The sequence below is a fragment of the Leptodactylus fuscus genome, chromosome 3 (assembly GCF_031893055.1).
Source record: "Leptodactylus fuscus isolate aLepFus1 chromosome 3, aLepFus1.hap2, whole genome shotgun sequence".
NCBI lineage: Eukaryota > Metazoa > Chordata > Amphibia > Anura > Leptodactylidae > Leptodactylus > Leptodactylus fuscus.
Window position 1 is genome coordinate 88,361,405 of NC_134267.1, and position 12,551 is coordinate 88,373,955.

Here is a 12,551-nt window from a genome sequence, read left to right on the forward strand (position 1 = left end):
GAACAGTGAGCGGCTGTTCGAATCGAATTTCGAACCTCGAACATTTTAGTGTTCGCTCATCTCTAGTTTTGGTTATTCATGTATCAACAAACCTGATTGGATAGCATATATTGAGTGACATATGCTTCAGCTAATGGCAGTGTGACACTGGATGACATGGAAGTGACACATTTGTGAGCACGTTCACATTAATTAATAGATCTGACTTTCGACTTTTGTTTTTTCCAGTTATTTGCCCAGTCTTGACCTCACCCTCCTCTGGTGATAACTAGAGATGAGCGAGTAGTATTCGATCGAATACCCCCCCTGTATACTTATCGGTGTACTTGGTTGAATACCACGTGGTAAGCGCAGTAAAAATTCGATTCCGCCCCCAACCTTCCCTGGCGCTTTTTTACACCAATAACTATGCAGGGGAGGTATTCAATCAAATACTACTCGCTCATCTCTAGTGATAACACAACATGGTTTTACATTGGCAGTAACATATACGTATTCTTAGGTTTTATCTATAGCTCTCTTTAGAGGTTACAGGGAATGGTGAGGAAAACAAAATAAGGATTTGTCAAAAACACTGCTTCTGTGGGGGAAGATTTCTTACTATCAAGAGAAAGGCTGGACTGGTTCAAAGAATGACATAGTTAGGGCTCGTTCACATCTGCGGCCCGGCACTCCGTACTTAGGTTTCCGTTTCCTGCCTAAAACACAGGCAGGATACGGAAACCTGCAGGAGTCTTTCTCACCCATTCATTTGAATGGGAGAGAGAGAGAGATGTCCGGCCGTGCGCGGCGGTGAGCGTTTTAGGCTCTCCGCCGCGAAACCGGGTTTTATAATCCGGACACAGAGTCGGACATGCAGTACTCTGTGTCCGGATAAAAAAAAATCCGGTTTCGCGGCGGAGAGCCTAAAACGCTCACCGCCGTGCACGGCCTGACCCGGTCTATGGTTTCCGTCTTCTGGCATGCAGAAGACGGAAACCATAGAACGGAGACCCCAAACGCAGGTGTGAACCCAGCGTCAGTTGAATAAACATTTTTAACACTGTATAGAGGAACATTTTAGTCTGTGCACCAGGAACAAGTTCTTAGATTAAACTTTTAACTCTATAGTCCCTGCGTACCTGGTCTGATCAGTCTCGATTAATGCTACACCATAGAGGTTAACATCAGAATATGGAGTGATCCACATGTTTACATCCAAAAATAACACAGTAAACGATTTATTGATGCACAATAAAGGAGTTGTCTGGTTTATTGTAAAATAAAACCGTAAATCAAATGTACTGTTAGGAATTACTGAGTTAATGGAAGGTTTCCATACCCAGGAACCTGATGCTTAGAGAAGATTCTATTAAAAAGTGTCTCTTCTAAATCCGTCTGTTAAAATAACAAGCAGAACAATTTTGGATGCAGCAATTTTATGTTGTATTATAATAGCACCAATGCTGTCAGAATAAGCCTATAACAAAAGAAAATCAATTGCACAGCTCACACGTATACTGTATATATACTTCCCACCTAATATATGTGTAAAAATCTGTCTAATGATACTAAGCTTCTGTTCGTCTTGCAGTTCTGTTGGTTGGTATTCCCAAGTAAGGCTTTGAAGTTTATAAATTGTTATGGTTGATTTTCTTCATGTTTCATTTATAGGCATAAAGTTGTCGTTCTTTGTCAAGTGGCTAGCTTACGTGCTTACTATGGTATGCATCACTACGTGAGCTATGCTGATTTTCTCTTCCTCATAAGCATTCAGTAGGAAACCATTCTCTAAATTATAAATTTTCAACCTTGACACTTAAACCAAGGTTGCTGGCCATCATTGTATAAAAAGAACATACGTTTGTAGACTTCACATTTTGGAAAGCATAGTTTATAACATACACAATTCATTACCAAAACTTAGGGGAGCTCAAAGGAAACTGTGGTTTAGTTAAACCAATTGTGGTTTAACTCTGAATGTTTTATTTCCAATTTGAAAAGAAGGGATTTTAAATATGGGGGGTACACATTGCGTAGTGAACGTATTAACGTATTATAATATCTTATATACGTTCTTCTACTGATGTGAGAGGTTTTATATTGGGAAGACTATATGGAATTTATATGTCAGATTCAGGACCATTTTAAATCCATTTTGTCATGGCTCCCCTCATTTGACTCAGCATTTTAGAGATTTCACGGAGGTAAACCTGAAGTATTAAAATTTACAGGCATCAAGACTACTAATTGCTGCTAGTCCCATGGATTCCTGAGTTAGGAATCTAGATGGATATTAAAGGGATTAGGCCATGAAGATTATTTACGGTATCCTCTCCCTTGATAGGATAGAAGATAAATAGCCATTCTGAGAATAGGAGTATTACCCTCATTGTGAATTCATTGGCGTAAATGGGATCATGGTCTCAGCAGTTAGAGCACCTCTGGATGGAGGACAAATCTTCTTCTTAACCCCTTTAAGAACAAATGCTTTTGAGTCCCTTGTGACTATTGTCATTTTGTAATTTTGCCAACTGCTTAATTTAGGTATTTTGGAATTTGAATTTTTTTTTTTGGCTTGTTTCTTTTTAAGATTTTTTAGAAAAAAATGTATTTAAGGAAATTATCGATGTAATATGGCACTGTTTTGCATAATGCAGTCTAATTATTTGATGTGCAGTGGTTAAATACTGTATCATGACTGCAATTTCCATATATATATATATTATTATTATAATATATTATATATATAATATATTATTCCGACTGTTTCAACACTGACAAGACTAGCTGCATCAAATGGTACTGGAATAGTTAGTAGCTGCATGGATTTGAAATAACTTGCAGAATCTTTGGAAGAAGATATTACAGCCTCTTCAGGCAGCAACCGGAAATGTGTAGATGTGCCTAATCTGCAACAATTCAACTGAAGTTTAGCAACTTCAATGAAATGCAAGGAATTCATGCCTTTGTTTGCCTATGGCTGCCTTCACACTGAGTAACACCGGGCTTGTAAAAATCCTCATTCACAGCCGTACACGCGAGCGCTGCGGAAGCCTCCCGAACACTTCCCATTCACTTCAATGGGAGCGCTCGTAACGCCGGCTTTACGAGCGCTCCCATTGAAGTGAATAGGAAGTGTTCGGGAGCCTTCCGCAGTGCTCGCGTGTACGGCTGTGAATGAGGATTCTTACAAGCCCGGCGTTACTCTGTGTGAAGGCAGCCTATAACTTACATAACAGCACAGCACATATATTGTGGATAATGCTTGAACAGCCTGAAAATTTCTGAAAAGCGGTATGTGGCAGGAAAATTTTGAGGTGATTTTCATGATCAGCAACTCAAATTACATAAGAAACACTCAAAAGTGTTCGGAAAGTAAAATCTTTGTTGTCCAGTGTTTATGGGTCGGCCTCAGTAGATGTGATCTGAGATGCTTCAGCAGGAAAAGAAAGCAGCCACAATAGCAAAGTACTGTTCACTGGATCACAGGAGAACACACTTTAATTATACTACCAAACGTCCGCAAAAAAAATGGCATTAATTAAAATCAGACCAAACAATGCATTCCTTTGACTGATTCAGTTGGATATGGCCTGACAATTCCCACTTAAAACATTTATACCCTTTCTATTCCATATTAACCCTTTTCTTTACAATACAAAACACACCCCAAATGTGGCAATACGTGAAAGATGCAATTTTGAGGAGATCAAAAAATGCAGAGAGGATGCACTTCCCTTTGAATGAACCACAAATTGATGTTATAGTCGTACCCCAAGTTATTCCTCCAAATCTTGGGATTACCACTTTTTCCCCTTTAGGAGGATATGATGATATGGTATCTGAAGCCCAACGGCCAGGATCGCCACTGTCTGGAGGATGGCCATCAGGGTTGACAAGGCCGTTAGATACAGATAGAATATTGTAGAATCCAAGGAATTCCACTGGACCAAAATCTTGGGGCGCACACCTTATGGATACAGAACCAGAATACGAAGTATTGGTCGAATGCAGTTTTATTAATAAAAATAATGCATTTCGAGGCATATAACATCGTAAAAAAAATGTAACCTCCTTGTCAGATCTGATAAAACATAATGGCAATAGTATAATATAATAGATTAATAAATTAAAAAAGCAGTTATAGCAAAGAATCCTCCTCTTCTGCACTGCAATGTTATTCTTTCAGCAAATTCATTCTCCCACTCATATTTGAGAGGAGGATTCTTTGCTATAACTAGCTTTTTTAATTTATTAATCTAATATATTGCACTACTGTTATTGTGTTTTATCAGATCTTACGAAGGGGTTATATTTTTTTATAATGTTATATCCCCAAGAAACGTGTAATCTTTATTAATAAAACTGCATTCAACTACTACTTCATATTCTGGTTCTGTATCCATAAGGTGTGCGCCCACTGGAATTCCTTGGATTGTGCAATATTCTTTATATATATATATATATATGTAGATTATGAGCCCCACATAGAGCTCACAATGTACATTTTTCCCCTATCTTTGGAATATGGGATGGAAATCCATGCAAACACGGGGAGAACATACAAACTCCTTGCAGATGGTTTTCTGTCCTTGGCGGGATTTGAACACTAGGACTCCAGCACTGCAAGGCTGCAGTGCTAACCACTCAGCCACTGTGTGGCCCCTGATTGTGCAATATCCTATCAATATGTGAAACATGCTATATATGCTCTAAAACGTCAGAAAAAAACCACAAGATCTCACTAGTCAGAAAGCAGCTGCAGCTGTTTATTAATAAACTCCTGCTGTGTGAATCACCCTGCAATGTCGTCGCATTTCAAAAAAGTACATTGATATTTTATATATTAAAAAAAATTCAAAAAAACATACATCGCCAGGGTTTTTCCTATTGTTGCTGGGGCCCCAACAGTCGTGTGTAGCATAAGGCTTCCACTGTTAAAGACACAGTGTACACCCAAATGGAGAATGGTGGTGGTCACCTGAGCGCCAATAAAGTGAGTACATATATATATATATATATATATATATATATATATATATATATATGTTTAAAAAAAATAAAAAATGTTACGACAGGTTCACACTACCATTTGAGTCCAGTCTGTCCATCATTCTGCTTAAAATAGGCAGAGAGACAAGTTCTGCAAGCATTATAGTCTATGTGATACTCGCTTTTTAAGTGGATAGGGTTTCCTTTTTTTTGGGTCCTCAAATGGATCAGAAGTCCAAAACCCAAGAGCTAGTGTGAACCTAGTGTTACACCTCTCTTGGACGCCTCTCTGATTTGCCTAAATCCTGGAATCCCGGTTAATAAACTACATTGGATGTTTAAAGCGTGCTGATATACTGCGTCTAATCCAGTTTTTATATTGTATATGTGTTCCCTAAGGTTTTAGTTTCCTAAGTGTTCATCCTATATATTTTGAACCAAATGAAAACTAGAAATAGATTACCCCTGTGGCTTCACTGAAAAGAGAACCTGAAATTATATAGCCACAATTGAAGATATTAGTTGAGTTTTTTTTCTATTTTTAGAGTTTTTACAATCAGAGCAAAAACTACACTGAGAATAAATGTCCATCTTTCATTCAGTCTTTGTTTCTCAAGTAGCTTTTTTACAATCTTATTCTTAGTATTAGCTGGAGTTTTATATATATATATATATATATATATATATATATATATATATATATTAAATTTTAAAATTTAATTTTTTAAAATTTTTATTTTGAATTAATATTATTAATGAATACAAGCTTGAATGTGTAAATTTTTGCTGTGACCATTAGTTTCCAAGGTATGAATGAACAGTGGATGTTAAAAAGTGAATATGTAAGCTGTGCGAAGTACATTGGGAACACCAAATTCCCTATTGTTTTCCCAGTAGCTCCTATGATTGGGGAGGGTCAGTCTTCCCTCTTAACCTCTAAATCTGTGGTTTACCCTGATTTACACTTGAACAGCTTATACATTCCCTTCCAGTTTTGTTATAATTTGTTTGCGATTTAGAGGTTTATTTTGTCTTCACATTGTGCAAGCTATACTGTGCGCGCGCGTGTGTGTGTGTGTGTGTGTGTATATATATATATATATATATATATATATATATATATATATTTATATTTAATATCACCATAGGAGGCCTGTTTCTTTTTGCGGGATCGTATGCATTTTGTAATGACACCACTTTGGGGTGCCTATAACTTATTGACTCTTTCTACCATTTCTGGCATTGCTTTGTGCATTTAAACATTTTTGCTTCACAAAAAACAGAACATCTTCCTTCCAGACTTCCTTCTGTGGGGACCGGCTCCTCTTCCTTCTGGAACGTCTGCTTGTACATGTGCAAAAGAGCCTGAGTCCTGGCTTTGCGCTGTAGCCGACATTCCATCTCTATTACACAAATGTGGGAGCCTGAAAGAGCCTTCAATGCATGCGCAGTAGAAATTGTTTAAGGCTACAGTACAGAGCCAGGACTGCTGTGCATGCGCTGGCAGAATCAAAGAAGAGGAGGAGCCGTTCCCTGCAGAAGATAGTCTGGATGGGAAGAAGGCAAGGAAGTATAATGAGGTAGGTGGGTGGGCTGAGTTTATTAGGAAGGGCTAGTAGTCTGCAGGATAGCTAGGAAGACAGGAAGGGAGTGTTAGAGAGCGAGCAGTGAGAGCTAGATAGCGTTAGAGCCTACAACTACCATAATGCATTGCATTAGCTAAGCCAGCAGGAAGCTTCACCATGTAAATAAATGCATAATTAAAAAAAAAAAAATGTGTTGCCCAGAAAACCCCTTTAAGAAGACATGGCTCAATAATAACAGCTGCTATCTCTCTTGATAGATAGATAGATAGATAGATAGATAGATAGATAGATAGATAGATAGATAGATAGATAGATAAGAAAGTCTGCATCAACACCAGGTTAATGGCGGGTTCTCAGCCCAGAGTCTCTGGTAGTGGCTCCAAGTAAATATCCAAGGATAAAGGCAGCATTCCAGTAATATCAAGCAAAACTGTGGAAGTTTATTCCATCTGTATGCAACGTTTCAGCTCCACTGAGCTCCATTTATTTTCCATTCAGATCATCGTAGAGCTTTTGTATTAGCTCTAGGTGATAACCAAGACCATGACGTGAACAGTATGAGCATCATCATGTCAATACTACATATTGTGAGCTATATAGTATTTCTATCATCCTAAATATCATGGCTGAGAAAAAGTCAATTATCAATTTAACTTTATCCTCCGTGACTCCGTTTCATATTCTATTGGTCTAGTAATCTTACTAGATCAGTGAATTTATTTACTAGTCAATTCCAATATACTGTACATACCTACTACATGTATAGCCGTGCCTCATTAAAGCAGGACATCATACCGTCATCCATTATATACACTGACTGTTCTTTGTGATGTGCTTTTGCAATTTCTTTGGCTATATTTGATCATAAAACCAGTTAAGAACTGTTAGAAATGTCTGGATGAAGCATTGGATTTTCTGCAACAAAAATTGGTGCTATTCCGCAGCAACATCTGAAATGAATTTGCATGTTTCAGATGAATATTTTTTTCTGCAAACTTAACCCTTTGCATTGCAAGAACTGAAATCTGTGGTGAAAATCAGCAACATAAATTGACATTCTGCCAAGATAAAATCCACACTGCAGCTAAGTCCCCAAGCAGCGAACCTCAGATGAAAAGCACTGCGGAAAAGACCGCAGCGGAAAAGTATTTTCACAGCAAGTCTGCAGGTATTTACTCTGCAAACTTTCTGTTCCTATTATACCTATTTGGAAAACGCTAGAGTGTACATAGGTAGAATTGACATGCTTCAGTTCACAAATTTTACAAATCCTATCCACACATTTTATACAATGTATGGACGAGATTAGCCAGAATCCCATTTACGTTGTAGGTACTGTAAAAAGCTGCGGTTTGTGCCAAATCGTGGTGTTTTCACAGTGTGAGGCCCCGACCTCCAGGTCAATTTTTTGTTGGTAATATAATATGCTATAGATTCTCCAATGCAAATATGGACGGGAAATATGAAGCATATTTGACCCCTGTGGAAGTATCCTGACACATCATACAGCTTATAATATTGAGCCAAGCTATGAACAGTCTTCCAATCTTCAGCCCATTGCAGGAGAAGAAAAAGCTGTAATGTAACTTAAAGAGAACCTATCCACACAGTTTATGGCGTAAAAAGTAACCTGGACTTTAATGTGTGACTCTGTAATGTACTATGTAAAGAGGGGGGGCAGTTGATTCTTTTACATCGTGTATACTGTCATGTATTTATGTCCTATTCTTTTTATTTTCCAGGTAGCAGACTGTGCATGGGATGAAAGTGTTAAAGTATACGCCCCATCTTCTCTACAAGTACCTCAGTGATATTCATGTGTCTACAAAGGAGACATTTCTCAGCAGCTAATAATTCTCATTTATTGTGACCTGACCTCTGCCATTATTATATTTCATACTTGTGATTTGTTAAACTGATTATCGATCCAGAGAAAGCATTTGTGTAACGCTGGAATCTACGGCTGTGGATGTGTTAGAAGGAAAGTGGGAGGAAGAGGATTTGACAACTTTTGTTAATTTGTATGGAAACCATTTCTCTCTGCAAAACATTGTGTTTGTGATCTAACCTGTAAACTTATAGCCACAAATAGAAGTAAATCTCTCATTATATTAGAAATGCAATAAATAGTTAATGTGAACCTGCTTGGTAATTTCTGCCGCTCCATCTGTGATAGATGGTATGATAGAGGGAGAGGAGTTGAGCACTGTTATATAAGATATATATATATGATTTGCAGCTGTATTTCTGATTAAAGGGTAGAGTTAATCCTTCTCTAAGGCTAAGGCCCCATGTTGCATTGCAGAAAAGCTGCTTTTTTTTTTTTTTAATAATTTTGCTGTAGTTTTATGAGCCTTAGGCAGGAGTGGGTTGAGCAGAAGGGAGAAGCCTTAGTGCTTGCTTTATATTTTCCATTCCACTCCTTAGTTTGGCTCAAATGAAGCACGTTCACATCTGCGCCACAGTCGCCATTGATAACTCCGCTGAAAAACAGTGGAGAGAAAAGTCCTGCATGAAGGACTTTTCTCGCCACCAGTATAAGTATAAAATCTTCAGAAACCTGGCGAACCCCATTATAGTCTATGAGGTCTGCAGGTAACCGTGATTTTAGTGGTTTGGCTCTCCATCATTCAGGTCCCATGGTGGACCCAAACAGGGAATCCAGCGCAGCAGGTGTGAACCTAGCCTAAGGGGGCGTTCACACTACCGTCAGTGTCCGACAGGTAGTGTCCGCTCCTAGTGTCCGTTCAAAATCTCACATGGACATTAGGAGCGGACACTAGCTGTGTCCGTGACACTTGTCATTCATTTAAATGGCGATCGAGTGCGTTCTTTTGCACTCCGTGCCTGTCCTTCACTGTCCGCTTGTAAAGATGTCCGACTTTTCAAGCAGACAGAAAAACCCGACATGTTATTGCTATCATCATAAAAAGGTGTCAGTATACAATCAGTATGTGCATCCGTCGTTTTAAAGTCTCAAACTGAATTCAAACGGACAGATGGCATACACCTCCCATCAGAAGACTTAATTTTAGGGGGAAAAAAAAAAAGCCCCACCGCTTCTCAGAAATTGCTCCACAATTCTAGACCGTAGATTTGCCCCAATGGCTATTATAGCCTCTTAAGTACTATCTATCTTTAGTAGACCACACACATGAGAGATCCATCTGCAGATCTTTGTTATATCCAACCTCACTTAGAAGAATCTTCACCACATTTAGATAAATATTTGGATGACCAGCTTCTGTCTGAAATGGAAGAGCAGACAAGCTCTTATACACATCTTACCTAAACTCCACCCCATTGTCAGACTTTGCTGGCTAACATAAAATGTGTTGTTTTTTTATCTTTCTTATTTCTAGGTTAATTGTCTCTTACAGTAAGAATACTGAACCAATGGTAAGGTGGACTCTGAGGTTGATCTATGTTTATGTGAACAGGATATGAGTTGCATTTTGTATAGATGTCGTTTTTGCAGCCTACACTTGGAGAAACAGTTTTGTGTCTCCAAGAAATGTCCGCTATAATGTTTTATCTCCATCTCAGATTTCACAGTAGTTATGTGTTTCTGACCTCACACTTTATCATAAATGCACACAAAGTGAACGCTCTGTGTCTCAGCAAATTTGTGATCATAATGTTTTGTGGGCGGGCGTGTAATGCGATGATGGACAGATAATGTCATTCATTGTAATAAGCTGTTTCCTCCTGACCTTTTATTCAGTACTAATATGCCACAGAATAAAAAGAGAATGTCGCTTTCTGACACAGTTCTGGAAGATCTTTATTTGTATTGTTTTCATTAATGAAATGCTTTTATGTCATTTCACCACTGTTTACTGTCATGATGACAATTACAAATCTATATTTGTTAAAAAATAAGATTTAATGGGAAATACTACTTCATGAAACTTTTTCAGAACACGGTCTGTCTTGTATATGAATAATTCCGTTATATTGTTATGTACATACTGGTATATTGTATTTTTTACCTAACAAGTAACAGTGTTTATAGAGAAACAATACATGTGCCACTAACATGCCTAGGTGTAAAATATCATGTCTTTACACAATAATGTATCTGTAATAAATCTATTATGTGACATGTGTCTGTATTTAAGTGATATCACAGAACTATAAGCTATGAATATTAAAATGATGTACAAAGCACATAGCACAGTGCAACAATGCAATGAATAATTCAACAGCATTCACATATTAGAGAATGAAAATTTCACAGTACTTGTAGATCCTCGAGTTTATATCTTTGGTGGAGCCTTTCCTTTTAATTTACTACCAAGATGTTCTCATTATCGGCATGCTATAGATACAGTGGGGCTGTCGCTCAGTCACCGGTCCCTGAGTCTACAAGCCTATTAGCACACTCAGGTGCTCACATCCCTACCACATAGCACAGATAAAGAGAGACTTTTTGCCTAAAGTATTGCTGATTCTGGATTGTTGCTCTGCTTCTATAGGAGACCATAATGCTGAGTTCAGATGGGGTTTTTTGGTCCAGAATTTGATGCAGAGGCCGCCTCAGATTCCGGACCAAAAAACTGGTAGCCGCAACTGGATGAAAGGGCATGTCGCTTCTTTTTTCCGCGAGCGGGAACAAACCTCTCGCGGAAAAAAGAAATGACCAGCATCCATTGATTTTAATGGGAGACGGGTTTTTTTGGTCAGGATTTTGACACGGATTCTACGTCAAAAACCTGACCAAAAAACCCTATCTGAACTTAGCCTAAAGAAGAAGTGCTATCAGCAGGAGCTTTTAGAACAATGAGCTGACTGACTTCATGCACAAATGTCCTCTGCTGCTTGTATCAGAATCTCTCATGCTGTTATGTACTGTTATCTCTCTGTTTATTTATCTCTCCTAATCTGTCCTATACTGAAATAAATGGAGTGTGCAGCCAGCAAGTAAATGAAGCCAACAGGACTCATTTTTTTAAATTCTACTCTGGAAACTAGAATTTACAGCCCAGTATATGTAGATCACTGATGTTTGATTTAAGGGCTAAAATATAGGCTGCTTTTTAAAGGACAGTATGTTATATGTTGTGATATACAGTTGTAGTCATGATAAATGAAATTCAGATTGATACATTTAATGGCTGCAGTAAAATGCTTCTAATACAACCACAGTATGGTGACTGCCTGCAATTTCATGTCTGCCCTTTATTACCCATAATAAAGATGAATTCTGAATAGTAATCAGTTAAAGCCTTATAGTAATGATTTCCCACCTTTACCTTCCGTGATATAGTTTTATACTAGGAATATAGGCAATCAGATATGAATATATATTATTATTATTGATGAAAGTAGATTACATTACTACCATATTGCTTAGTAAATAATGTATTCTTTATGATAGATTGAAAAATACATTTTTAGAATTTTTATCAAGGATTTCATATAACTCAAAACAAGATGCAACTGATCTATATTGTATAAAAATATATTGCACAGGATGCTATGTAGTGACAAATAATGCAGTGTTTCAATTCTGTATAGCTAATGCAGTCTCTTTATAACTTATATAACTTTGTATTTCAATGTCTTGTTTTCTTCATAGATATGGTTTGCATTCAGTCTTGTTAAAATAGAACTCTCACAAAAAATGTAGTCTCTGGTTTGTGAGAAAGGCACAATCTTTATGGAGGCTGCATTTGTGAGTTATCCTCTCTTTTGTGGGTCTTAGCTGTGTCAAGTGACCAGCAATAACACTCCCTGACTGACACAGCATCTTATGTATGGCCAGGTTGCCAGGTTCTCCATTCATTCCTCTAGAAGCCTGATGTTAGTCTCATAGGATTAAATGGAGAAGCTTCCTGTCCACATATGAAAAGCTGTGTCAGTTAGGTAGTCTCATGACAAAGCTGTGACTCAGAAACAAGTGGGTACAACCTCCATAAAGAAGATTACCTGTACTTATAATTTACATCATAAGCCTTTCTCCCAAGACAGAATACAAAAGTTTTGTGG

At 37.8% G+C, this 12,551-nt stretch overlaps 1 protein-coding gene across 1 annotated transcript in view; it reads left to right on the forward strand.

Annotated features, from left to right (window-relative positions):
- The window catches only part of PEX7 (peroxisomal biogenesis factor 7), a 99,746-nt gene extending 87,993 nt beyond the window's left edge, over window positions 1–11,753 (forward strand). The window contains exon 10 of the mRNA XM_075267958.1: window positions 8,303–11,753. Coding sequence (XP_075124059.1) covers window positions 8,303–8,371 — 69 coding nt within the window. The 3' untranslated portion in view covers window positions 8,372–11,753. The remainder of the gene's footprint in view (window positions 1–8,302) is intronic.
- The last annotated feature ends 798 nt before the right edge of the window (window positions 11,754–12,551 follow it).